This window comes from Equus asinus, chromosome 2 (genome assembly GCF_041296235.1).
Source record: "Equus asinus isolate D_3611 breed Donkey chromosome 2, EquAss-T2T_v2, whole genome shotgun sequence".
In the NCBI taxonomy this organism is placed as follows: domain Eukaryota; kingdom Metazoa; phylum Chordata; class Mammalia; order Perissodactyla; family Equidae; genus Equus; species Equus asinus.
Genome location: NC_091791.1, coordinates 95,180,210 through 95,207,408, shown reverse-complemented (window position 1 = coordinate 95,207,408; position 27,199 = coordinate 95,180,210). Strand labels below are relative to the sequence as shown.

Here is a 27,199-nt window from a genome sequence, read left to right as displayed (position 1 = left end):
CCTGGTCTGGCCTCATCTGGGGCTCCTTTTTTGGCAAAATCATCTTCCCCCATTTGCAGAAATTGCAGTGTGGTTGACTCACAGACAGTCAGGGCCGAGAGGGCCCTGGGCGGCCACTGACTGAAACTTCCTCTCTCCCACCTTCCGTTCATGGATGGGACAACTGAGCTGAGGGACGACGGGACCCTTTGCCACCACTGCCTGTGAACACAGCCTTAGCCCCCATCATGAAAATGTGCTCCACTGCGTCTCATGTTCACACACAGGCCCCATCACAATGCTTTAGGGTCTTGTAGAGGACACCGTCGGAGGGCAGGGGGCTCATGGCTGAGGCTGCAGACGCAAACAGGAGCAAGAGGCCCTGGGAAGTTTGCAGATTCTTTAAGAGAGATTGTTCTGGAACAAATAAGGCAGGCATTGGGTGACAGGCCCAGGAATCAATTTCTTTGCTGTTCACGTGTCCCCAGGGCTCCCTGACTTCTTTTTCAAGAAAGGCGGCATTAATTCAAAACTGGCCCTGGAGGGAAAGGTCTTCCCGAGGTGTTGGTGCCTGGCTCACTGCCAGTGCCTGCACCCTGAGTCCTTCATACCTTCATGGGGTGACCCATCCTCACACTGGCCTCTTGGCCTGACTTCCTCACCTTGAGGGCCGCTGATCCTTCCTTCCATCTTGAACACCCACTCCCACGGATACATGCCTCTGTCTGTCCACAGCCTTGTGCAACCATACCTGTGTTCTGCAGTTACTGAGGACCCTCCAGCCCCCAGCCCCATCTTCTCCTTTCTCCCATCTACCAGCCCCTCCCACTGTCACTTCTCCCCCTACCAGCCAAGACTCACGAGACACCTCAAGAGCTTTCTTTCCAATATTCTTGATGCCTCTGCACCATTGTTTTTCTATCATGCCTTCCTGGAAAACCCTAAACTTTGATCAATTCTACTCTCTGTTCTCTGTGCCTGTAGGAACCCCAGCGGCCGAGTACTGATGAAGGCTGTGTATTCTGAGATGTCACTCTGACTTTGAGTCTCCATTCTCAGCTAAGCTCTCAATCCTTCCCCAGGCCCTCCCGCTTGGTCCTCCTCAGAAGCTTCTTTCATTCTCTCCCAAGTTTCTCTGAAATCCTTGGGTCCCACCCACTCCCACTTACCTTCAGCAGGTGACAATTCCTCCCATTTGCAGTAAAAATGGAAGCCTTCACTCAGAGGCCCCCCACAAAATGCACAAACATCCGCATCCTCACTCAGCTTTTCCTCCTTCCTCCTGTCGCCATGGAGGCCCCTCTGCCCTCGTCTTTGACTGCCCTCTTCTGAACCCCGATCCTTCCCATCTTCTTCAGCAAGCATTATCTCTCTTCCTCCAGACTCTTCAATCTCTCCTCTTCTACAGCCTCCTCCCTTCATCATTTAAACATATTCAAGTCTCTGCTTTCTTAAAAAAAAAAAAAATCTCTCCCTTAACCCCTCACCCTCATAGTCTTCCAGCTAACGACCTCTCTCTCATCTTCATTTATTCTTCAGTTTACTAGTGGCTGGCTTTGACTCCACTATCCCACTGGAGCAGCTCTCTGAGGCTGCCAACCCCAGTGGTCACTCCTCAGCCTGGTCTTGCCGGCCCTCTCTGAGCGCTGGAGACCAGGGATCACTCCTTCCTTTTTGAAACGTTCGTTTCCCTTGACTTCCACACACGCCACCCTTCTGGCTTTGCAGGTCCCTCACTGGCTGCTCTTTCTCCTTTCCTTGGTCCCGCTCCTCTTTCTCTTCCTGATCTCCTCCAATTTTGTCTTCTTCAGGATTCTGTCCTTGGTCCTCTTTGCTTCTCATCTCCCAGTCCCAGGATCATTTCCTCTACTCCCGTGGTTTTAATTATCATCCCTGTGCTGCTTTCTCAATATCCGTTCTCTTCTTCTTTCAAACAGGCTTGGAGACCTAATTTTTTTTAATTAGATTTTCCAGCCTCCCTTGGACCCACGGCTTGCCGTGTGACCAGACTTGGATAATGAGGCATAAGCAGCAGTCTGTGGGGAGCCCTGGGGAAGTTTTGCTTTCTAACATAGTCAGGTGCTGCAGAACACTTCGGTCAACGATGGGCCACGTGTATCAGGCCATTCACAGCCCTCAGTGTCCCGAGTCGACCTGGTTTCAAGTTCTTCTTTTTATTCTGTCAACAACCTGCTATCGTTCCAGTAACCTAAGCTAGTTTGAGTGGGGTTTTCTCACTTCCAACCGAAAAGTCCCGACTAATGCTAAGATCCTTGGTAGTCTGGCCCCAATAAGGCAGTATTCCCGGATAACAAATACAGAGCTCCTTACACCTTACAGGATGTTTTACAAACGTTATTTCACTTGATTCTTACTATAAGCTTGGGGGAGGGGGGTTGTACTATTATCTTGACTTTACAGATGAGAAAACTTGGGCTCAGGGATGCAAACTTTCTGCTCAGGATCAAGAGGCTGCGGATTAGGAGAGCTTGAATTCCAAAGGCCCCATTCCGTTCAAGCTTCTTCCCCGTGCCCACCCCTGGCCTGGCCACACACAGGCGGGGCTGCAGAGCAGAGGCCAGAAGAGCACAAGCGGCCCTGGGACCAGACCACATCAGGACAGAGCGGTAAAGGGGAAGTCAGAGGAAGATAGAGGCCAAGCTTTTCTATTTAAAACTTTATTTACAGCCGACTTCGGGGCCAGGAAAAGGAGAAGAAACTCTCAGCTTCTTTCTTTTCCTCCTTCCTGACTGCTTCTTGTTCCCATAATCCCAGTCCTCAGGCTTGCAGTCTGCGCTACAATTCAGCTATACACTTGGCAATGACCGTTTGGGCTTCACCCCGAAACTAAGTCACTGGTTACAGTACAGCCCCTTTATGAGCTGGGACTGTGCGTGTCTCGAATCTTTTTATTTTTTAATAAAGGAAAATAAAGTGGGCCTGCTCTGAGTATCCCTGATGCTCTCTGAGGCCGCCCCATATTACTGTCAAAATGGGTCAGGTAGAGCTCAGCGGGTCTCGCGTGGCAGCTGCGAATGGCAGGTGAGTGTGATCAGTAACTGGCAAGAGAGGCCTGGTTGGGGGCGGAGTGGAGGCCACGCTGGCTCTGTGGGCATTTCCCTCCCCCTCTTCACGCCCTGCAGCAGTGTGGCCAACTGGTCCAGAAAGGAGCTGTGTCCCAGAGGCATCACCCAGTCCACAGTTCACTAGCTTGGCTTCACCCTCTCCTCCTCCTTGCTCCAAGCTCACGACCTCCTTCACAGGCAGGATTAAGCAGAAATCATCAAGTGTGAATGATCATTTTTCCAATCCCAACCTTCCTTGGAAACATCTTCTCTGCCTCCCCACCCCCCTCCTTATAATGGCGGACCTATCCTTCTATCAGAGGCGTCCTCTCCATGAGTGCCCATATCCCACCTCCTGTCCCCTTTTCTTCAGAATCATCGCCCCTGCCTTCTCTCCTGGGTCACTCCTGTCACTGCAAATCTGCTCTAGGAACTTGCATATTTTCACAAAACCCTCTGTGTTCTAAAAAAAGTTAAAATCAGACATGCGAGAAACAGAGCATTAAACAAGAAAGAAATTTCTTTCCTTCTCTCATATAGAAAGTCAAGAGGTGGGCAGCTGGGGGCAGGAATGGTGGCTCCTCAAATTTTAGGAGCCCAGATTTATTCTAACTCGTTCCGCTAACATCCTCAACATGTGGCCTCCACTTCCAACTCTAATATGGCTGCTGGAGCGTCAGCTGCCTATTTACACGTAACAGTGGGCGGGAAAGAGCGACAGCCGAGGGGAGCACACCGTTTCCCTTTGAAGCTGCTTCTCAGAAGCTGCACGTGGGCACCTCCACTTACCTCCTGTTGGCTGGAACGAGGCGTATTTCTGTGCCTAGCTGCGAGGGCGTCTGAGAAACTTGCTTTCGTTCGGGAAAGCCGCGGGGCCAGCTAGAATTGGAATTTGATGATGAAAGAAAAGGGGAAGAATGGCTGTTAGGGTCACCTAGCCATCTCTGCCAACCTTCCTGTGATTCTTTCTAGACCCCTCCCAGTTCTCCGGTCCCTGTCAGACACACTGTCCACACACGAGAGCTCTGCCATGGCCTGGCTGCCATGCCACTACTCCAGCGACACTGTCCGTACCATGTCAGCTGATGACTTCCATGTTGCCAGAGTCAGTGGGTCCTTCCCTCCTTGTTCTACTTGACCTCTAAGTAGCACATGACACAGCGGACCACTCCTTTCTGGAAGCACGTTCCTTCCCCAGTGTTCAGGATACAGCGCTCTCCCCTTTCCTCCCCAGCCTCTCTTTCTCAGTCTTCTTTCCTGCTCTGGCTCCTGCCCGCCTCTTCTGGGTCCCTCTTGAGCCCTCTCCTCTTCTGTGTCTACCTCCTCACCCTAGGCGAGTTGCTCAGATCTCATGGCCTTTACTATCTGTAAGATGATGCGTCCCAAGGCCCCACCTCCAGTCCAGGCCTCTCTTCTCAGCTCCTGGTGGCTGGACAATCGAATAGGATCTCTGACGGGCATCTCAAACTCAATATGGCCAAATCAGAACTCTCGATGTTCCTCCCTGAGCTGGAGCCCCTTTCCTCCAGGCTCCCCATCCAAGAAACGAGGCATTGTCCACCCTCTTACTCCAGCCAGAAACTTGAAAGTTATCTGTGGTTTCTCCATTTCCTCCCCCTGCATCCATCCTATCCATGTGTCCTTACAAGTCCATGTCGAAAATAGCATCTCTCAAGTCTTCATCTCAGCTTGGCCACCAATTTGGTCAAATTGCGGTTATCTTTGGCCTGGGCGGCCACAACAGTCTACTTGTCTCGTTGCTTTTCTTTTTGCCCGCCACCCACCCAATTTATTCTTCACACAGCAGAAAATCAGAACATGTTAGTCTTCTGCATAAAACCCTTCAATGGTTTAATAAGAAGTTTCCATTCCTAGACGCAGCCGTGCACGCCCTGGCCCCTGCCCACCTCCGCCCTTCATCCTGGTTCTCTTTCCCAGGCTGCTTCTCCAGACACACTGGTTCTGTCTCAGCATCTTGACATCTGGAGTACCGTTTTCCTGGCCTTGGCACATACTGCTCTCGACATGGATGTCTCCGCAGGGCTTTTCCCAAGGCGCTCTCCTCATTGTTTTGACTTCAATTTGAACATCAGCTCCTCAGAGACACCTTCCCAGCCCTTATTCCCTATCACAGCCCCTGGGTCAGTCCCAGTGGTCACTTCAACTCGCAATTATCTGTCTTCTCGCTAACAATAAGCTTTACCAAGCAAGGGTCCTCAGCTGTCTCGCTTACTCATTTACATGAAAACAGGGCCTGGCCCAGATCAGGCACTCAATCAAGCACTCACTGTCTGCGGAACGGGGACTGGACAGACAGGTGCCCCACGGAGGTCCCTGAGCTGTCTGGGGCATCACATTCAGGCTGCATCCCCCTTAATAAAAAAAACAGTGTCCTTTTCAAGATCTCCTCCCTACATTGGACGTAACCCATTGGCTGCGTTTACTGGCATCTGGTGCAACTAGCCTCCTAACCCAGTTCTAGCAGTCCCGCGTTTCCTGCTGCCCGGCATCGCAGACCACCTAGACCCCCTCCACCGAATAAGGTTTAAGAATCGGGCGCTGCCTGCGCCTCGCTTTGCAGACAGGCGGGCCGAGACCACACAGGTCGGCCGTTCCAACGCCAGACCCAGCCGGGGGGGGGCGCAAACACCCCTCCACCGTCCCTCCTCCCGTCCTCTCAAGAATCCTCCTAGCCATCTCCTTGGGAAGAAGGTGAGGCACCAATCTCAGCAGGCGGTCCAAAGAAGGCTCGGTATTTTTAGCACCAAGGCTGGAAGGAGCGAGTCCTTACCGCCCGGTTTGCAGAGAAATATGAAAATGTTAATTTCTACCCTTTTCTTGAAGCCTCTCCCCACCCCAGCATCCAGGGCCGGCACGAACACCTTCTCTTTGCAATACAGCCATCTTTCCTAACCCGGCGCCCCCCTCTACCCGGTCACCCCGTGCCCCTGGGGTATCGCCTCTCCTCGGCCCCTACAATCGCGCTTCTGGCTCGGGACCGGCGGATCAGAAGCGAGGCCGGCGTCCGCACAGCGCCCTCCACCGAGCGCCCGACAGCCACCAGCGCTCCGCCGGGGCCAAGCTGGGCCTGCGCCAGGCTGGGCCTGCGCCACGCACCCGCGGGGACAGGGCGGCCCCGCCTCCGGCCCCGCCCGAAGCGGGACAAAGGGGCGGGCGGGGACCAGGGCGCGCGGAGCAGCGGAGGGCGGGGCGAGCCGGGGATGGAGGGTGGCGGTGGAGGGGTGCGCAGAGGGCGGGCCTGGCGCGCAGCAGGGGCGGGGCGAGATGGGGGATGGGGGTTGGGAGTGGCGGTGCGCGGGGGGGCGGGCCGTGAGCTGGGGTTGGGGGCGCGTGGGGGCGGGGCGAGCCGGGGCGGGCCCGGAGCGGGGGGCGGGCCCGGAGTCGGGTTTGGGGGGGGGGGGCGCGGGGCGAGCCGTGGAGTTGGGAGCGCGCGGAAGGCGGACCCGGCGCGCGGGGGACAGGGCGAGCCAGTGGGTTAGGGGCTCGCGGAGGGGGTGCCAGGCGCGCGGGGGGGGGCTGGGGCGGGGCGAACCGGGGGACGGAGGGTGGGGGAGTGGCGGGTTTGCGGGCGGGGGTGGGCCGGCGCGTTGGGGGCGGGGCGAGCCGGGGCGGGCCGTGCGCGGGGGGCGGGCCGCACCGCGCGGCGCAGGGAAGTGGCGCCCGTCCCTCGGCGGCTGCTCCCCGCGCCCCGGCCCCGCCCCGCCCCGCCCCGCGCTCGGACGGCCGGAGTGGCGCCTCCCGCGCCGCGCCGCCCAACTTGCTCCAACTTCGTCGGCCGAGCCGGGCCGCCGTCGCCGCGCCCGGTGAGTGAGCGCGGAGCCCGCGGGCCGCCGGGCCCGGCCCCGTATTGTCTGAAGCTGCCCCCTGAGCGTCTCCCGGGGACGAGGCCCGCTCCCCCGTCCGGCTCTGCTCCTGGGCTCCGGCGCGTGCGGGGGGCGGTGCGGCTTTGTCTGCGCGATCGCTGCGGGCCGGGAGGCCTGGACGCTGACCCAGAGCGGCAGGCGGGCCCGGGCGGGGGCGCCGCTGCGGGGGACCGGCGGGTGCTCGGGGTACCGTCGCCCGCGCCCTGCTCGCGTCCCCGGACGGCTGCTCGGCCGAGCGGGGGTGGGGTGCGCGGGGGAGGGGCCGGACGGCCGCGGGCTGGGTGCTGCTGCCTGTCCCCGGCTGCAACCCCGCGGTGGGCGCCCTTTCGGCTCCAGCGCGGCACCTCGGCCGTCGCGGCTCGCGCCGGGGTGGAGGGTGCCGCGTTCCGGAGGGCCGTCACTTCCCGGCCCCGCCCGCTGGAGGTGCGCTCAGCGGGGCGGCCCGAGTTGGAGTCGGTGGTGACCCAGCTTCCCCGTGTCGCGCGCTTGGGGTTGAGCTGGGGAGCCGAGCCTGACTCTGGACCTAACTGGGGCTGCGGAGCGGTCTTGTCCGGGCTGCTGGTCCTGCCGGGGCAGGGTAGGGATCCGAGGGGGTAGGGTGTGTGTGTGTGTGTGTGGGGTGTGTGTAGGACCTTTGGTCCCGGCGGCGCTGGGACACGGGTCGCAGGGCTAGAAGCGGTCCGTGCTGGGGTGGGGAGGGTCGCGGGCCGGGTCCTGGCCCGGCGACTGCAGCGCGGTGGGTGCGGCGGTGTCCGTGCGTGCAGGGCGTTGCACTGGAGCCTGTACAGCTGTGCCCTCCCGAGTGGTCTGCTCTCTGGGGGTCTTCTTCCCTTCTGAGATGGGGGTTGCCCTTGGGCCGATAGGAGTGCGGGGAGCTGCCTGCCCGATCCTCACAAGTAGCCTTCTCCCTAACCCTTGACCTCACAGCAGGAAAAGTTGGTGCCTGCTGAGTGCTCAGGCCACCCTTCCCTGTTTAGGAAGGGAGACCTGGTGCCCAGGCCGTCAGAGCACCCCCACCACCCCTGTGTCCCCACTGGCTTTGGCCAGCTCCGTGGTTGGCGGGTGCCTTTCCTCCTATGGATTCTCTTGTTCCTGGTCCCCCCAGAATGAAGCCCATACGTGTCTTGGCCTTACATGCTCTTATAGCTCCTCTCTCAGCTGCCTCCAAGCTTTGTCCCATCCTGAGCATCCTTCCTGACTGGGGTCAGGATTGGAAGCCTGGGCCACCAGAGGGATTTCCCCTCCCGTCATTGCTTTCTCTTCTGTCTGTTGCACCCCACGTTCCGTTGGAGAATTTCTTGATCTCTTCATCCCCACATTTCTGAACTCCACTGCTTGGACCACAAAATGGGATGTTCGTTTCATTTAACACAGCGTGCTGGGGAGCTGGTGGGGTGCCGGTGGCATGCCAGTGTTGCTCCAGGCTCACAGCTCCCTGACCGGCTCTGAGCTGAGTGGTCTTGGAGGCCAGCCTGGACGTGGAGTAGGTGCTCGTGGGTCTGAGCTGGGTCTCAGCTTAGCAAACAGGAGCCCCAGCCCATGGCTGCTCCACGAGGTTGTGCGTGCCCCTGGGAGGAGAGGGCGAGGGGAGGAGGAGGCCTCGGAGGGTTGGCCTCCCAGGGTGTCTCCTCCTCCACCAGCTGGGGGGGGTGAACCTCCAGGACAGGTGAGGGTGCCTCCCTTCCGTGTTTGGGACTGGGAGGACAAAGCTCGGGCCGCGTGGGTGGAGAGGCCTGCCTTGCAGGTCCTGGTGGTGCGGAGTCCGGAGCAGGGCATTCGGGAAGCCCTGGTTCTGGAGGCATTTCCTGAGGCCTCGCTCAGGGCTACTATGCGTGTGGGGTTTTGACTTGTTGCTCAGTTAACGTCAGCCAGGGTAGAATTCGGGCTGGCCGTGCCCACAGGGCGCCCTTACGCCAGTGCTGGGAAGCTCTGCTGGGTCTGAGCCTGTGGAGGTTGCGGAGATGCGCACAGCAGTTCTGTGGGAGGCTTGAGTGTCATCCTGGTGAGTTCCCGGAGACTGGGACCCAGCGCTATCCCAGAAGTGTCACTTGGATTGACTCATTTGACCCTTGAAACCGCAGGGTGCGCAGGAGAATGCTAACATTGCATCTTGCAGATGAGGAACTGCGGCCCTGGGAGGCCACAGGGCGACTTCCTAAGGTCTCAGAGTGAGCGGGTTTCCTCTCTGGTTAAACACGGCCTTTGTGTTAAAGTCGGTCAGTACACCCGGCAGCCGGGCCCACAGCGGGACCCGAAAGCCCTTCATGCAGGTGCCCTTGCAGCCCTGCTTCTGACCGCGGGTCAGGGAGGTGCCCTGAACCCCGGCCGGCTGCCTGGGGATGAGCTTTTGTCTCCCCGAGGCTGGATGGGAGACCACACTGCCGGGGCGGAGGAGACGGGAATGAGTCACGCCTGTCTGTCTGGGAGCATTGCTTGCTGCGGGCACGCTCCCCAAGTCTCAGGCCGACAGCAACGCGGGTTCATGTCACACCACACCCGTCACATATCCACTTCGTGTCTCACCGTGGGACCCGTGCTCATTGATTGGGACGTTCCTGCCCCTGGACAGAGGGACAGAGAGTGTGACGGGTCCCACCTGGGCACTCACGGCGGCCGCCCAGAAGTGGCGTTTCGCTGGGCAGAGCCGTCCTGTGGCCAGACTTACCTTCGGGGGTGGGGAGAGAGTTGGAAGTGTCCGGTGCACGTTACTCACGCCCCCCCCCCCCCACGCCACCTCGGTGCCATCCCTGTGACTTCTTCCCAAGGTCCCATTGGTCATAAGTTAGAGAAACGCTGCTTAAGTCACAGGTGAATTGCGATGTCGTCTGAGGGGCAGAGGGACGGTGGACAAGAAGGCGTGTGAGGGCAGAGAGAGCCCGGCTACTGCTCCTCTGGTCCCGGGGAAGCTCCTTGAGTTCCTGGGGTCTTGGGCTCCTTCATTTGTTCATTCGTTTGTTTGTGGCTCAGGACTAGCGGTGAGTCACGGATCAGGGATTCTTACTAAGCATGTGTTCAGCTCCGTGCTGGGGGCTATGAGCTGGGACGGCCATCCCTGTTTCCTGCTGCTGGGTCCTGGTGGCACTTAAGGAAAGACGTTCATGTCCATGGGGATGGAGCAGACCCCTGCTCCCTTCACTGCCCGGCACTCAGCCCTGGACGTCCCGTGCTCTATATGCTCTATCTGGCTGTGGGTCGTAGGGGCAGCCAGGAGCAGGGAGGGGCACCCCTGTGGGCCTCGCCCTTCCCCTTCCGTTTCTGGGACTCGGGCTGAGCTTGCAGGCCCAGGAGTGTGGACGGGGTGGGTGGTGAGGTTCCTCCAGGATGGCACCCTATGAGAGCGGGCTCGAGTGTGGGGCTTGGCTGGTTCTCTGGTCTGCAGGAGGTGGGGGAGCACCGCTTTGTTAATTGCCTTCCCCCTCGGGCCACGCTGTGGGCCTGCCTTTTGTGCTTCTGTCTGACCAGCACCGGCTTGGTCTGGGTGAGTTCCAGGTGGAGGTGGTGGGACCTCACATTCTTCTGTGTTGTGGTTAACTCACTTTCTTGGTCACGTTCCCTCCTTTTTCAGGGTCTCTGCTTCCCCATCTGGAGTAGACGGAGATGTGCCGGTGGTCTACCATGGCGGTCCCACTCTCGGCTGGTGATCCAAGTCCCCAGGGGACCGCGTAGACCAGTGCTGTGGGAGCCCTTGGCCTGGTCGAGGCCTGCGTGCCCGGTCTGCCTGGGCCCCCGTTGTGGCAGCGTCCCCTCTGAGTGGGTCAGTGTGGGCATTCGCAGTATCTCTTCTCCGTTTTCTGTCGGCAGCGTGTTGGTTGATTCAGATGAGGGCAAGTGGCCGTGTTGGACCAGCACAGGGCCTGGCCCTCGGGGGTGTCCGGTCCTCTGCCAAGGGGCTACGAAGAGGAGCATCGCCGTCCAGCTGGTGGAGGGGACAGTGTGGGGCCAGCTTTTGAGTCGTGTCTACTTTGCAGCTGAGCGACCTAGACGGTCCGTGATTTTCTCCTCCCAGCCTTGGTCTTCTCGTCTGTGGAGTGGGAGGAGCTGCCCTTCTTGTCTCTCCCGCAGTCCCGCGAGCCTCAGTCCACACTTCAGGTCTGAGAAGCAGCACCTGAGCCCGAGTCAGGCCTGATGCTGATGTGGGGCTGATTTGGGGCTGCCGTCCCACGTCCCGTGACAGCCCTCAGCCCAGGGGCCGCCAGCAGCTGATTCTGGAGCCCACTTCCTCCCCACCACCCCAGGCTTGGCAGGGCTGGGCCACCCGTGCTGTGCCATGGCTTTTCCCTTGCAGGCAGGAGACCTGGCTGTGGGGGCTGAAGGGGGCCTAGGCAGGCTGGAGTTACAACTGCCCACTTTTAGAGGTCTGTCCCTCCTCTCTCTAAGCAGCCAGGGAGAAGGCTTGGAGCCTGGGATCTGCCCTCGCGAGGGCTGGAGGCACAGTCGTGTCTCCTGGTGCCTCCTGCCTGTGCGGGTGGCGGGGAGCCGTGGCGACTGGCTCTGAGTGGCCTCTGGACCCCAGCTGAGAGGCGAGCTCCTGGAGCTGCCTCAGACCCTGCTCCTGGGAACTGGGGGGCTGGAGCTGGCCTTCCTGCAGGGTGAGATTCGAGGAGGGCCGGGACCAGCGGCTGGGGGGGGTGGTGTGCCCCTCCCTGGGTTTTCCCTGACTGTGTCTCAGCTGTGGGGGCCCATGCTGCTCTCCTCTGTAGGACCCCGGACGGAACCTTAGAAAAGGAGGTTGGAGCTGTTCCTAGTTCTGATGCCCGGAGAGGGGCCCTCCCGGCAGCTGGAGTTAGTGGGTGTCCCCTGAATCTCTTTCTTCTATGCCTCCTACGCCCCGTGGTCTGAGCAGGGAGGGCAGGGGCTGCACCCGCTCCCAGGAAGCACCGTCCCAAGGCGGGCTCTGGCACTTAGAGCATTGGCCGCCCCCTGGGTGCGTGAGATCTGGGCTTGAGGAATACGTCTGCCTCAGCTTCAGGTTTGGACTTCCTGGAGGGCGAGTGGGCCCCACACCCGCAGCAGCAGTTCAGGCTGTGGTGGGCCTTTCAGCAGCAGGAGTGTTAGGGCCCCCATCTGGGGTGCCCGCCCAACTGTGCCCAGACCTCCTTCTTCTGTGCCCCCTGGCTGCCCACCAGCCACTCCGGGGACAGGCTCCAGGTGTCCACGGAGTGACTAGTGCTGTGAGAGACCCTGTTTCCTCTCCAGGTGACCTCCCTCGTGCCTGTGGGTTGGCTGTCTGGTTTCACCCTTCGCCCCTGGGCCAGGCAGACGGGGTCTGTTCCTGGGGCTCCGTGGGGGAGGCCAGCTCCAGCCCCAGTCCAGGTGGTTCTCCCTCTCTGGGTGAGGGGTCCAGGGACACGTGGGGTCTGCATTGTTAAAGGAATAATGATCCTGACGCCTGTTGAAACAGTAAGGCAGGCTTTATTCAGGGCTGTCAGACGGGTAAGGGCTGCTACAGGGGGTTTTGCTGTTGAGGGGAGAGTGGGCTCAATCCCGAGACAACAAGGAAAGGTAGGGGTTTATAGCCCAGGAACAGAGGTGGGGCCGTTGGTGGATGGAAGATTTCCAAGAGGGTGGGGTGGATCTTTCCCACTAGCCTCAGAGGATTGTTGTTGAAGGCGCGCTGAGGTGGTCAGAGATTACCTGGGGGTATTCCACTGGAGGGTGAGGAATTTGCTCAGCTATGGGGGGTGGATCCCGGCTAAACTGATTTGGCAGGATTCCTGCTAAAACCGAACTCTGCAAGGTCAGAGAAGGAACCAAGGTCAGGCTCTGCATCAGGGCCTGGCCGAGCTGGGTGGAGCAGTGCCATTTTGTCAGGACCCCAGGCCAGCTGTTGTCTTGACCTGGTTCTTGGCCTGAGCTGTCTCCACTCACTCTTCTTTCTCATGAGTGGTGTCACGCCCTTGTTTCCAGAAGCCCTAGACCCTTTCAGCATCTCTTGGCTCCTGTCCCTTTGCGCCTTCTCTCTCAGCTGGCTGGACTGCCCCTCTGCACCCAGGAAGTAGCCTGGCCTCCACTCCATTCCCTGCAGCTTACCAATGCTGGCTGGGGTGCCAGACCACAGCCCCTCCCAATGCCTGACCCTCTTTCCTTGGCCTCTGTACCTTGTCTTCTCTGCTCTCCCCATCCTAGGCAAACCGGTCTGACGACTTTGTGGATCTCCCCATCTTCCGGCTCAGGGACTGGATTGCCCAGTTCACCTGAGCTGGTGGAGGGAGGTGCTCTGGGAGCTCTCCGCCCCTGGCGCACTCCTGGGGGACCCCCGGCTTCCTTCCTGCCCAGGGCCTTGGCGGCTGCATCCAGCCAGCCTTGTTCTTCCCCCTCCATGCATGGGGCTCCTCCGTGTTCTCATGGCCCCTCCTCTCTCCTTGCTCAGACCCTGCATGAGTGACCCTGTTTGGTGTGTCTCCTCCTCTTGGGGCTGCTGTGGTTTCAGCAGCCAACTTTTTACGAACCAGGCCACCTGCTATTGTGAGAGGGAACGGTGTGTGACGAGAGCCTGCTGGGTGTGATTGGGGGCCCTCCCCCCTTCCCGAGAGCCCCACAGCCCGCTTCCACCCCTGCAGGGAACAGTGGTGGCGACAGAACCCGGCTGTGTGGCCGTCCTGCCTGCCACAGTCATTGTCTCCTGTCACCCCAGCTGCTTCCTGTGAGATAGAAGTGGTGGTGTGAGCACAGATCCGTTCTGCCGGGCGTGTCTCAGAAGAGGCGGTGTGGGGGGGGGCACGCATTCCTGAGGGGTCCGGAGGAGGGGTGGCATGGCCCAGGCGCAGGGCCCCTGTGGGTCAGGGTCGTCCTGAAGCGGCTCTGTGGGAAGACAGACAGACAGACACAGGGTAGTAGGATTCTGGGCGAGAGTGGCCCACTGAGGGGCAGGAACTTGTTCCCAGCAGCTGAGGGGTGAGGCCCCAAGTGCCGGCAGGGTCCTGCTTGTTGTGAGGTCCCATGTGTGTTCCTTAAGGTATCGAGCAGTCATCCGGAAGCATCATCCAGGATAGAGGAGCCAAGCCTGTACCCTCCCTCTCTCCAGCCTTCCTTCTCTGTGGCCTGGGCATATGGGCTTGAGGGCACCGGGGCATCTCTGTGCTGGGGTGGCCGCCGGGCACGGGGTGGGGGCTTCTGCTGGGTGGGAAGAGCTCGGTTCCTGAACCGCTCCGTGCCCCCCAAGTGGTGGGGCCATCAAGGCTCTCAGGGGCCTGTGTCCTGTTCCTCAGCAGGAGGACTGGGATGGTTACTCTGCTCCTTAGGGGGAGGGTCACTGGGAGGAGATATGCAGGGTATTTATTGTCACATCAGTTACAGGGAGCTTTTAGACAACGTGGGTCCTTTATGAGGAGTAAGCACACACCCATCTTATAGCTCCACTTTGCTGCTTCCATTTCCTGAAAGGCACGTGGAGTTTAGTGGTTAAGGAATTGGGGTTTTGGAGAAACTGTTTTTAGCCTGTTCTTGGAGTCCGGCCAGGCCTAGAAATCTGTTGAAATAGCTTTCTTTAGCTGCTAGAATTGGGATGGCTTCCTGCCTTGAGGACCTGTGCCTCGCTGGTGACTGGGAGGCCCCAGGAAGGGTCCCTGCCAATGCCTGGATGCCTGTGTTCAGTCCCCTCCCGCCACCACGGGGGGGCACCTGGGGGTCCGCAGTCTCCCGAGTGGCCTGGCTGCAGGTGGTCCCCGTTTGCCTGTGCCTTTGTCAGAATGTGCTCTGATCTTCCTGGGAACTTCCTGCTGTGGGATATGGGGAGGAGCTGTGAGCAGGAAGCCCTCTGAGTCCCTGAGTCTCACTGTATTCCAGAGGCCGGCACTCCCTCCTCCTCCATTGTCTCTCCCCTCCTTCCCGCTGCTCCTTCCTCTGCCACAAACTGCCAGTAGAGACGTAGAGGTAAAATTCCTGTGCCTCCAGCTACAAACTTCAGGGATTTCAAATGTCATTTTAGGTTTAACTTTATTTAAAGAACATGCATCCATGGTGAAAAGCACATAAGGATGCACAGTGGAAGTCAGCACGGCCCTCCCGACCCTGCAGCTCAGCTCCCCTGAGGCCCCGTCGCAGATGCTGGGCGCCCAGCGGAGCAGCTCGCGCTCCTCTTTGTCCCGCTGGTGCACCGTGACGCCGTTCTGCTCTGACTGCTCTGCTCTGAAGTTCGTCTGGGGGCTGCTCCATCCCAGCACACACGGTGAGGCCGTCCTTTCAGTAGGGCCCCGTGCTTCTGTGTGGTGAGCCCGTTCACTTCGGCCCCTGTCGATGGACACCGAGTTTCTTTTAGTATTTGTTTCTGCGAGCCAGACTGCAGAGTGCCGTGCACAGGGCGCTGGTCTGTGGTGGAGACGGCTCTGCAGGAGTCCAGGTGGCGGGTACTAGAACTGGAGGGGATGCAGTGGGGAGGCTGCAGGGGCTGCGGTCGGGGAGCTGGGTGCCGTCTTGGTGGCACCTGTTGTTTGTGGCCTTGGCTGTGTCCCGTGGGCCCTGAGGTCTGTGCACCCCCAAGAGTGATACAGGATTGTGAAGGGTCACCCGAGCCAGATGGGATCTGGGGAGGGGAAGGGCTTCCCATTTGTGGGTTTCAGCTGCCCAGGGCTTTGCAGCACTTGGCAGGGTGGGAGGTGGAGGCTGGGCATCAGCTTCTAGAAGAGCAAGTTCTCCCTTGGCTCCAGGGGTTGGTGTGAGGGTCTGGCCCCCATCCCGGCCTCATTAGACCGTCGCTTGCCCGGGATGTCCCCATCTGCTGCTGCTCTGCAGCCCCCGTCAGCCCATGCTGCCCCAGGCTGCTTGGGGCCCCCACTGCTGCCCTGTGATTTTAAAAGCCTGTGTAGCCGGCACCTGGTGTAAATAATAGATGGGCCGTGAGCAGGGGGCCTCCTTTGAGAGCATTTGCAGGGCCTGAGCTCGCATGAGTCTTCCTTCCTGGGATGGTGGGGGAGGGAGGGTGCATGTTGGAGCCTTCTCTGGGGATCCTCCCTGGAGTCCTGGCTGTTTTCCATCCTGTGGCCCCCTTGTGCCTCTGAGATGACCCTGACCCTCCCCTCCGTGGAAGGAGGCAGGAGATGTTAAGGCTGGCTGGCACATAGCCTCTAAATGGCAAGGTGGCAGGTGTGGCCCTGAGCTGGCCGGTGTGAGTCCTATGCCGGCCCCACCTCTGTGGCCCCTGCAGCTCCAGTTGCCCCATGAGCCCTGAGCCTCCCAGGCTCTGCTGTGTGGGCTGGGCCCCAGCACAGAGGTCGCCATTGTGGCCGGAGGGTGGCAGGGCGGGCTGACCTGTGGGGCTGAGGAGGTGGGGCCTGAGCTGACAGTGGAGCCATTCATGGGCTCTGCCCTGGTTTCCTGCTGCCTCCCTTTGTGGCCTTTCCTGAGGGGAGAGGAGCCAGCGGGGGTGGCCAGTGCTCCATTGTTGCGGGCAGCGGGAGCCCATTGTGCTTGATAGAGGCCCTTTGGTGCACCGACCTCGGCCATTCCAGGGCCTCTGTGTTCTCTGGTGCTGAGTGAGCTGCCAAGCCTGGGTCCCCATCCCTGGAGGTCACAAGGGGCGTGCCCTTGTGGGCACCTCTGTGAAGATTCCCCCTCTCCTCTCAAGTCCATTGCTGTGCCTGGAAGCCCCTGGGTAGGAGTTCTGAGCAGCTGGGCCCGGCGCTTTTCTTGTCAGCCACCTGCCAGCCGCCTCTGGAGCGGGTCTGCCTGCGCCCTCCGCCCAGCTGCACCCTTGGGTGGGGGCCAGGCACGTGCCTGGGTGGCTGTCCTGCAGGCCCCCTGTCCTTTGTGCCTGCGTGCTCGGCCCAGCGTGCCCTGTCCTCACTCCAGCGCTCAGCTGCAGAAAAGCCTGCTTGCTGGCGGCAGCCTGTGCCTCCCCCGCTGCCCGAGCTGCTGCCGCTCCTTTGTTCTGCACCCTGGCTGCTGTATCTTGGGCTGCTGCATCTCGGGCGGCACCAGTGGAGCCCTACGGCAGGAGGCTTCCCACTGAGCCCAAGGCCTGTGGGCCCCCACTGTACCCCAGCCCCGCGCTGTGCCCCCAGACCCTCTGCTGAGCCCCAGCCCCGCCCATGCTGTGCCCCCAGCCTCCCCCTTGCTGAGCCCCCCATCCCGGGCTGCACCCCCAGCCCCCTCACTGTACCCCTAGTACCCCCGCTGAGCCTCCAGCTCCCCTTGTACCCCCAGCCCTCTGCACCCCCAGTCCCCCATCTCCCCAGCGGTGCTATTTCTCTCTGTTGGAGAGGGTGTCACCCTCTTATGGGATCATAACAATGGTGACTTGTACAGTGGGAATGAGAGGTCTCACCTGTGTGTGGCCCCCGAGGGAGTGGAGAGGAGTGGGGAGGGGAGAGTGTGCTCCGGGCGCCTCTGGAGTGCTGGCCCCCGGCCACTAGTGGCCCCTCCGCCGAGAGCGACCGCTGTCCGGCCGGTCCTTCCCCATCGCCGGGTGCACAGGGCTCTGAGTGGGCGGCAGTGGGTGGGCACAAACGGCAGCTGCTGCTTTCAGCCTGTGGTTGTGGGGATTGTTCTCCGTCTCCCGCCCCTTGACGTCTCAATGCCTCGCTTCTCCCCCAGTTTTGGGGCAAAATGAGCTTCCTGGGGTCTGGTGTCACCCCGTGAGGCCGCTCCCTGGCCTCTGCCTGGAGGTGCGGCTCTGCCCCTGGCCCCTGCCTTTGACATCGAGTCGTGCGTGTGAGGACTCCCCGAGTGCTCACTACTGTTTTTGCATTTAGTGTTTTCTTTCACCCTTTAAAACTCCGTCCGTCTTACTGACTCATCAGCCGAGTCACTGATGAGGAGGCCAGTCCCCTGACAGGGCCGCCCGTGAGTGTCCCTGTTCCAGTGCACATTGTGGGGAACTCAGAGAGCTGAGTTCCCGGGCAGGTGCGCTGACACGGGTGCTGCTTGTGGCACCGCCGGGCCTTGAGGTTGGGAAGGGGCGCGATGGAGGCGCTCCGTGCTCCAGGCTGGCTGGGGAGGCAGCCCTGGCGCTTCACTTCCGTGGGCGGGGTCTCTGCGATGGCGGGTCGCTCAGGTGGACTCTGGAACGTTCTCAGCTGTGACTGAGTCCTGCGATGCTGACGCCTCACTGGTCGGTCCCTGCCCTGGACCTCTGTTGCCAACTCAGAACACCTTTTGGAAGGAATGTGACAAGATGGGACTAACGGGGTCTCTCCTTGGGGCAGGTCTCCCTCAGGCCCTTGAGGCCTTGGTGGCAGTGGTCGCCTGCACAATGTCTGGTTGCCCCTGGACACCCGCCACCCGACGCCAACGTGGACGCACTCTGTGGTGCTCAGGGCCGTGCCCCCTTCTCTTGGATCTGACGCCTTCCTTCTCGGGTGAAATTGAGTCTGCGGCAAGGAGAGGAAAGCTCTCTCCCAGGGTGAGGCCAGGCTAAGTAAAAACAAAGGGGTGCCTGGAGCCGCTGTGCCTGCCTGTCGCCTTTCCTCCTCTGGGGCCTGGGTTTACATTTGGTCTCTATTTTGTTGTGATTCCAGGGGGCAAAACCATCTGTTCGGTGGCATCCCTTTTGGGTCGTTATCTGCCTTTCCCTGCCAGCCTCTGCCCTGGGCCTCCCGTGCCAGGGGCTTTCCTCCTATTGTCGGCCTCCGGGATCAGCCTCCGTGCCACTCCTAGGCTGTGCTGCTGCCGTGCATGCGTCACCCGAGGCCTGGACGATACCCCAGGGGCAGGGAAACCAGCTTCCCAGCTGTGAGATGGGAATAAAAATAACCTGTGAGGATGCAGGGGGATGCAGTAAAATACCCAACAGATGCCAGAATTAAGGCGTTCCTCTACGAGAGCAGCTCATGTCCCTGGAAACGGACACGCAGTGAAGATGGGCATTCCTCCCGTGACTTGCCTTCGTGGTCGTTTCTTCCCTCAGTGTTGTTGCATCTGTTGTGTCTGGGCATCTTACATCCTCACTGGCCTCACCGGGAGCTTGTTAAGATGCAGACTCTCGGTGTGGGGGGGGTCTTACCCACACTTGCTGAATCAGCCTGCATTTAACGGGATTCCCAGGTGATGTGCAGGACTTTCAAGTTGGAGAAGCCCCGCCCCGCCCCATCCCTCCCCTCCCCTCCCCTCCCTTCCCCCCTTCCCCCCTCCCCCCCCTCCCCTCCCCTCCCCTTCCTCCCCCTCCTCCCCCTGTGTTGTGGTTGTGCAGTCTTGCCCTCTGGCCCTTCTTAGAGTCGTTGACTTCTACGAGTCTGGCAGCCCACTGGGCGTGCGTTCACAGCAGGTAGCCTGGGCGCTGGGGTGTCCCGGAGGTGGGCCCGGGGACCGAGAGAGCCGCCTGGGCTGGCAGCTGCGGGCGCCTCCCCCGAGCCTACCAGCGAGGTCGTCTTTGGGGCACAGAGCCGAGGGGGTAATCGGAGCCCTTTGTGGTTGGGCGGCCAGAGCCTCCTGGCCATCTGGCGCCGCTCGCCCCGCCCAGCCCGGCTGGACGACAGGATGAGACTCAGCTTGTCAACCTTGTTTGCTTTCTGCAGAAGCAAGGCGTTCTGTATAGAGTTGTTTTGATGTGTCAAAGTTCAAATAAATGGTGGAGAAGGAGAGCTATACATTTATTTCTGGTAGTGGAAGAAGTCTCCTGACTTAGCTGGGATTCCTGCCCGCCCCAGCTCTCTGGTGGAGGGGGAGGTGCCTGCGGGGAAGGAGCTCGTGCCCAGGCCTGGGTGAGCCCCTGCGCTGGCTCGGGGAGACGGAGCTCCTGGCTTGGCTGCAGCCCTGGGGGGCCACTGCTGTAGGGACTGACCTGACTTTCCAGATTCCTTTCCCCTGTGCCTTTTTCAGCAGTTTCCCACCATTGATTTGCATTTAAAAAAAAAGCTGTTCCTCTCTGCCTCTCCCCAGCCCCGTGCTGCTTTTCTCTTGATGTTTTCAATGCACTTCCTTTTACTTACTTTTCTCCGGCAGGCGTCCCTCCCTGGGCATGTCTGTTTATTTGTTTGTTTGTTTTGTCCGCTCTCTGAACCTCTCCTCCCGGGCTGTTTGCGTGGCTCGGAGGAGGCCGGGAGCCCCGCCTGGCAGGGTAGAGAACGCACCCCGGCTGTCCTTGGAGCGGCTGTCCTTGGAGCAGGGTGGGTTGTCTGTGTTAAAACACTGTATTGTATGGGACCCTGCAACTTTGCATACAAAGATTTTTAGTGTCTTAGAGCAGCACTCTTTGTGCCTTCCAGGCATGGAGAAGGGGAGGAAAAGGAGTAAACGTGTGCAACTCTGCATTCTCTTACATAGTTTCTTGGTGGTGGGGGAGGGAGGTGCGGGTAGGCAGCCCCTACAACGGGGACATTTCGGGTCTACATTAGACACGAGGTCGAATCTTGCATCTAGCTGGAGCAGCTCCCGGAACGGCCGCTGAAGACGCAGCTGTGGGAGCAGTTTATTTCTCCCCAGAGTGTTTTGCTCGCTTATCACTCAGAACATCTGCGGCGTTTGGGAGCGGCCTGCAGCCTGACTTGCCAGCCCCGCAGGGGCAGCTTGCTGTGTGTCTGGGCCCAGTGGACAGAGCTCTGTCGATAACCCGCATTGGAGCGTCCGTTGTGCGTGACACTGCTGCCCGCTGCCACGCTGGGTTGCGGTGTCGTGTCCCCGGCTCCGGGCACAGCCATCCCTTCCAGACTGTTGGGCGTCCACGTGTAGATGTCTGCTCTGTGGGTGCTTCCTGACCAGCTTCCCTCCTCCCCCTCCTTCCTGTACCCCCTTCCTGCTCTCTCGCACCCGCCCAACTCTGTCTTTGGAGAGGGAGCTGAGTCCCCAGCTGGCGTGGGTCTCGCTCTGAGCTCTTGGCCTCCCTGGCCGCCTCCTGGCTCGCACGCAGCAGGTGTGGACGCAGGTCCTGTGGTGTTTGTCTCCTGCAACAAAAGCCGTTTACCCCGAGGGACTGCAGAGCGAGTCTGCTGCTGGATTGCCCTGTGGATTGTCTTCAGTCTTGCCAATCTAGGGAGCGCTTGGCCTCCGGCCTTCGGTCGAGGGTCTGAGTGGACAGGGCCCCATCCACCCCTCCTGAGGTCTGGACGAGACAGCACCTGGCCTCCTGGGCCTTGTCCCCGTTGGAGATGTCACTGTAAACTGGGCCCAGAGGCACCACGTCTTGTGCGCTGCAGCTGCTGGATGTGGACGCTCCACGTCGACCTATGTCTCCAGAAACAGGCCCACGTGATGCCCAGGGCCCCTGGCCCCCGAGCCGAGCTCCGCCCTCAGCCACTGGGGAGCCAGGAAGGTGCCAGGCCTCCTTTGGCCCAGCTTTCTGAGCAGCTGGGCTTGCAGCTGCGGGTCACTGCCCTGCCTTGAGGGTGGGCCGGGGCCTCCCCGGGGTGGCCTCCCTGGGGCCTGCTGAGTCATTCTCTGAACCTCTGTTTGGGCCCCAGGCCTGTTTGTTGTCCCAGTGTTTTCGTTCCTTTTTTTTTTTCCCCAAAGGAAAATGGCCACTGATTCTGTGGACTCTCTCTTGCTCTGGGCTGCTTCCATCCGCCTGCAACTGGGTTCAGGATGGGCCTGTTTGGCGGGCATGCCACAGTAGTGAGGTCTCCTCCCGCACCCCCGGGAGGGCCCCTGGGGCCTTGACTCATTCTGGCCGTGGCAGCAGTGCTCCCCGGGTTACGGAGGCGTCTGCTGTTCTCACCCTGAATTTCCGTGTGCTGTTTGTGGGGGAGGCTCCAGCCCAGGTGAGCATGCTCTGTCCTCCAACTTACATCAGCCAGTTTTAGGACCCGTTATGGTCTGAATGTTGCGTCCCCAATTTCGTACGTTGAAATCCGAATGCTGATCCGACGGTGCTTGGAGGTGAGTCCACGAGGGTGGAGCCCTGGTGACTAGGATGAGCGCCCTAATAAGACCCCGCAGAGCCCCCCACCTCTCCCACCATGTGTGGGCACAGTGAGAGGTGCCAGCCGAGGACCAGGAGGAGGGCCCTTGCCTACCATGGGGGCGCCCTGCTCAGCCTCCCGGCCTCCAGGGCTGGGAGATGTAAATGTCCGCTCTTGGAGTGAGTGTCCCAGCCTGTGGTGTCCAGCAGATGGGGGCAGGACCCACCCACGGTCCTTAGCAGGCAGTTGTTTCTCTCGAAGTTGCGAATGGCGATGATTTAATTCGACTAACTACTGCGTTTGTCACTTGACCTTGTGCTGTAGAGAACTTTCTCTTCTCCCCCATTTGTTTGTTTATCCATTTATTTATCCATGTTACAGTGGACTCAGGCCTTCTTATTTTATTCAGTGAGCTAAAACCCATTACTGTTATTTATTTTGGCACTTAGATTGTTCCAGATTTGGCCCATGTTGAGGCGGGGGGGGGGTCCCTTTAAACTGCCTGTTGTGGGCTCTTAAACTGTGTTTCTGGGCCTGTCGCAGTCCTGCAGACCCGTCTCCATGCGTTATTTGGAAGGGCCCCCCGAGAGAGTCTGATGTTCTGTGGAGTCTGGAGGCGGCCGGGTCAGCCATTGTCCTTCTCCCGCGTGCGCCTCCTGAGCCCCCTCCCTGAGCCACTGAAGACAAGCGACCGCTCTGCCCGCCGCCCTGCTGGCTTCTGGGTCAGGGCTGCTGTGAGCAAAGGCTCCTGTAGCTTAAAAAGTAACAAAAATAGTTAAGTTTGAAAATCTCTGGCCGAGGTGACCTCCGTTCCCGCCGGCGTTTCTCCTGCAGAGCCGGCCTCCCGGCACCCCCTCCCTTCAACACCCGTGCCTCCCTCTGAAGACAGCACCGGGCAGACGTGCCCCCTCCCGGGGTGGCGAGGAGGCCCCCGGCGCTCCCGGTACGCAGCGGGTTTGGGTTGTGGGTTGTGCTGGTGGAAACTCACGAGGCTGTGTGCCGAGTTCAGAGTTTCACACAGGAAGCCAGGCACTCAGAACTGGGGCTGCCGGGGAGCCTGGGCGCCTCCGGGCTGGTGGCCTGGGCTTCTTGGACCTCCGCGTGGAGGCTGTCCCAGGGCTGGTGACCAAGGGCCAGAGGGCCCACCCTTACTCCATGGGACTCTGGTGCTTCTCGTGGTGAGGGGTCCCAGGCCTGGGCGCTGGGGAGTGGCTGCCTGACTGTGGCTGATTCCACGCTGATTCTGGCCGACCCTGGGTCAGGGCAGTGGGTGGGAGAATGGGTTAGAGCAGGACATAGACGCTTCTGACTGACGGCGAGTCTGAGGGAGCAGTGTGGGGAGCCGGGGTGTCAGCCCTCCTTCCTCCCGGGGTGGCGGTGCCTTGGGGCTGAGGCACGTCTCTCCTCTTTGAGACTCCCTGGGCAGTGGGGCAGCCTGCGCTGGCCTGTCACTGTGGCTCCTTCTCCCACAGACCTATTACCCTCCATGTCGCCTGTCCCCTCCTGGACTTCTAGGACCCGCCTGTCCCTTTGGCCTGTGTGTGTCCCCAGCTCTCAAGGGCCCTGAGGACTCCTTTCTCGGACGGTGGGAGTGTCCAGGGCCTGCTGTGTGCAGGAGGCCCCCAGCTCCCTTGGGAAGATGGCTCCCCTTCCCTATGCTGGGCCTGTGACCCGGGTCAGGTGTCGGTCCTGGAGCCTCGAAGGCCAGGTGCAAAGGTTGCATCTTGGTGGGTGGCTGACTCTGGGGAATGAGGGCATAGGAGCCAGGGGGTGTCTCGGGGTTCTGGCTCAGGAGATGGCCGTTTGGTGGTGTCCGGGTACAGTGCACTTCGGCTGGCTTCCCTGCTTAGGGTCCTGTGTGGCCCCAGTCAAGGTGCTGGCCAGGCTGCGTGCCCGTCTGCAGGCCCTGGGGAAGAAACCACTTCAAGCTCATTCAGGTCGTTGGCAGAATTTCAGCTCCTCACTGTTGTAGGACTGAGGGCCTGGTCCCCTGCTGACTGTCGGCCAGGGCTCCCCTTAACTCTTGGAGCATCTCTCATCCTTGCACATGGCTCCACCAGCTCAGATGCGTCCTCTCTGACGGCTGCCCTCGGCTGGGAGATGGCTCTGCTTCTAAGGGCGTATGCACTTGCCTTAGACCCACTCAGATCACTTTCCTATTTTAAGGTCAATTGATTAGTCACCTTAATTACATGTGCAAAGTCTCTTTTGCCCCTTCTTTTATTTGGTGATACATAATACTTGCTGTTTTTTTTACATTGCTCAGTAAAAAGATGGCAACTAAAAATGTCTTGAATCCTTCCTAGAGATCTGGGTAAAAATGGTGCATTGAGTGGACGCACCTCATTTTACTTTATCCTAGAACCGCACAAAAGTTAAGATGAAGGGAGTTTTTAAAAAGGAATCAATCTATGAGGACAGGCAGAATGGGAAAGAAAGCAACAGCAAGGAAAAAATGTGCAAGCCAAGAATAGATGGATAAGCGACCCAGTTTCGAAGGTGGGAGTTGGTATCAGTGTGTTATCATCCTTTGGGGGAGGGAAAGAGCATCAGAGGTGGCTGCCTGCAGACTGTGTGAGGGCGGTCGACGTGGTTAGATGCCCAGATGCCTTTCCCTCTGCGAGGCTTGGGGACTGCCTCTCCCCTTCAGTGGGATAAATGGGTGTTCTGTAACTCAGCCTCAACGTGGGGGAGCTCCCCACCCAACTAATGATGCTCAGACACCAGCTGGGTGCCCTGCAATTTAACTCAATCCTGATGCGTCAGGTTCCACAGGTTAAGGCTTCAGTCCCATAAGACTGCCTGCCCCCTCCACCCCCAACGCCTGTCTCAAGCTCAGGCTGTTAGCTGTGCTGCTGACCACCTGGCTGTGAAATCCGAGGTTCCCACGGTGCACTCCTCAGGTTCGATCCATTTGCTAGAGTGGCTCACAGAACTCAGAGAAACGTTAGACTTACTGGATTGCTGGTTTCTTATGAAAGGTGTGATAAAGGTTGCAGACGCACATCCAGATGGAAGCGGTGCATAAGGCAAGGTCAGGGAGGTGCACGCCTCTCCTGGCACCTCCACGTGTTCTCTCTGAACCCCATCCTTTTGGGATTTTTCACTGCATGTTCAGCCCTTCCTGAGAGAACGGGGGACGGAGGGGGGCAGCTGAAAAGTCCAATTTCTAATCATGGCTTGGTCTTTCTGGTGACCCGCCCCCATGCAAGAACCCACCCAGAGTCCCCTCGTTAGAACACAGACACTCCCGTCCCCAGGAGATCCCGAGGGTGTGAGGAGCAGAGGTCAAAGACCGGCGTCAGAGCAAGAGACCCCCCCCCCCAGCCTTCTTATCAGTTAGGAAATTACAAGCGTGTTAGGAGCTCTGTGCCAGGAACCTGGACGGAGACCAACGAGTATTTTCCATTCTCTCACACCGGATGTGGGGGACTCACTCTGCAGGAGGAAGAGCCAAGGCTCTGGGAGGCTCCAGGTGCTGTGGGAGGTTCACACGGAGACCACCTCCGTCCCCAGCCACCTGCCCCCACTTGGCTTCTCCAACAGTGACAGTCAGCCCCTCACCTTCCAGCCGGGAGATTGAAGGGGACTTCATTGCGGAGCCTGACCAGCCTGAGAGGAAAGAGCTAAAGATGCTGACAGTGGGATTCCCAGCACGTCACCCTGCACAGAAACTCACTTTTCTGAGGATTCAGCACTGCCAGTTAGTTTTTAGGCATTTACTCTTTTCTTTTCTTCTTTTTTTTTTTTTTTTTAAAGATTTTATTTTTTTTCCTTTTTCTCCCCAAAGCCCCCCGGTACATAGTTGTATATTCTTTGTTGTGGGTCCTTCTAGTTGTGGCATGTGGGATGCTGCCTCAGCGTGGTTTGATGAGCAGTGCCATGTCCGCGCCCAGGATTCGAACCAACGAAACACTGGGCCGCCTGCAGCGGAGTGCGCGAACTTAACCACTCGGCCACGGGGCCAGCCCCTCTTTTCTTCTTTTTTGAAGATTGGCACCTGAGCTAAACATCTGTTGCCAATCTTCTTTTTTTTCCCTCCTCTTCTCCCCAAATCCCCCCAGTACATAGTTGTGGGTCCTTCTAGTTGTGGCATGTGGGCCGCTGCCTCAGCATGGCCTGATGAGCGGTGCCATGTCTGCGCCCAGGATCTGAACCAGCAAAACCCTGGGCTGCCAAAGCAGAGGGTGTGAACTTAACCACTGGGCCCTGGGGCCGGCCCCAGACATTTGCTCTTAATCATGAGGTTTACCAAGGAGGACTAGACGTCTGAAGAAAGTACCAACATGAAAGGAAGCAAAACAAATAGGAAAAAAAACCCTCTTGAAAGGTATATTCTATTTAGGGAGAAGAATGTTTTGAAAAGAATTAGACATCTCAGATAGATAAGAGAAATACTGTATCCATGAAATAAGAACAGGATGCTATAAAAAAGGATAAATGGGTGTATCCATGAAATAAGAACAGGATGCTATAAAAAAGGAACATGTAGAAAACAAAAAATTATTGAGAGTTAAAAAATAAGGGCAGAGCAAAAATAGCGATAGAATTATTAGAGGGTCAAGTTGAAGGAGACTTCCAGAAAATAGATAACAGCAGAAGAGGTAAGAAAATTAAAGGATCTGCCAGGTTTCCCATATTCGTTAACAGGAGTTGGAGAGAGAGAGAACAGAGGAAATGTAAGTGGGAAAATCATCAAGAAACAATTTCCTGGAAGAAAAGCATATTGGTTTCCATATTGGAAGGGCTCATCAAATGTTGGGCCCGGTGGACGAAGGTGGACCCAGAGCAGTGCCCGGAGATCTCAGTCCGCAGGGAGAAAGGGGTGGTCTGCGCGTTTACAGAGAGAGAAACGGGTTTCATACGAAGGTCAGGAACCGGAGTGGTTCCGGTTCTTTGGTACACGGGGCGTGGGAGACGGTAGGGCAGAGCCGTCATTCTCCATGAGACGGATTCCAGCCTAGACGTCCACACACGGCCAAGCTTTTATCCCAAATCCAGGTACAACGAAGATCTCTTCAGACATACAGGGTCTGGGAAACCTGCCTTTTGCCCTGAAGGATTTCTCCACAGAGGCGAGCAAGACTGGATCCCGTGGGCCGTACCCCAGAGGAGGCGAGGGAGTCTGTGCACCTGCGCACACTGAGGCCGCGGGAGAGATGCTTCCGGAAGAGAAGTAGAAATAGGACATCCGAGGTGAATGGACTTGCCGAGAGGAGACTGGGACGGCCGGCGTTGAATTCGGGGTTGAAGATTAAGTTCGTAGAAAACTAAGCCAACAGAAGTGAGAGAATTGCTAACTCCGGAGAAGAAAAAGCTGCCCAGGGAGAGGAAGGTGACGCTGGCGTCCGTGGCGCATGTGGCCGTGGTGACGGTGGCGCTGTGGTTTGAGTACAGCCCTGTGCCGCTCAGCTGCGGGCTGCATTCTGAGAAATCCGTGGCTGGTGATGTCGTCATCGTGTGGACATCAGAGTGTGCTCACGCCCACCCAGCCGGTGCAGCC

At 59.0% G+C, this 27,199-nt stretch overlaps 1 protein-coding gene across 11 annotated transcripts in view; it reads left to right on the top strand.

The window, feature by feature from the left end:
- Nucleotides 1-6,461: 6,461 nt before the first annotated feature.
- The window catches only part of TSPAN14 (tetraspanin 14), a 54,838-nt gene continuing 34,100 nt past the window's right edge, over nucleotides 6,462-27,199 (top strand). The window contains exons 1-2 of one of the 11 annotated variants that reach the window (XM_070493972.1): nucleotides 21,639-21,673; nucleotides 22,497-22,639. Coding sequence is in view for 1 of the 11 variants with exons in the window: in XM_044760162.2 (XP_044616097.1) it covers nucleotides 14,972-15,095 (124 nt within the window). In the remaining 10 variants the exon portion in view is untranslated. The other 10 variants (XM_070493976.1, XM_044760169.2, XM_070493982.1 and 7 more) reach the window with 10 other exon arrangements.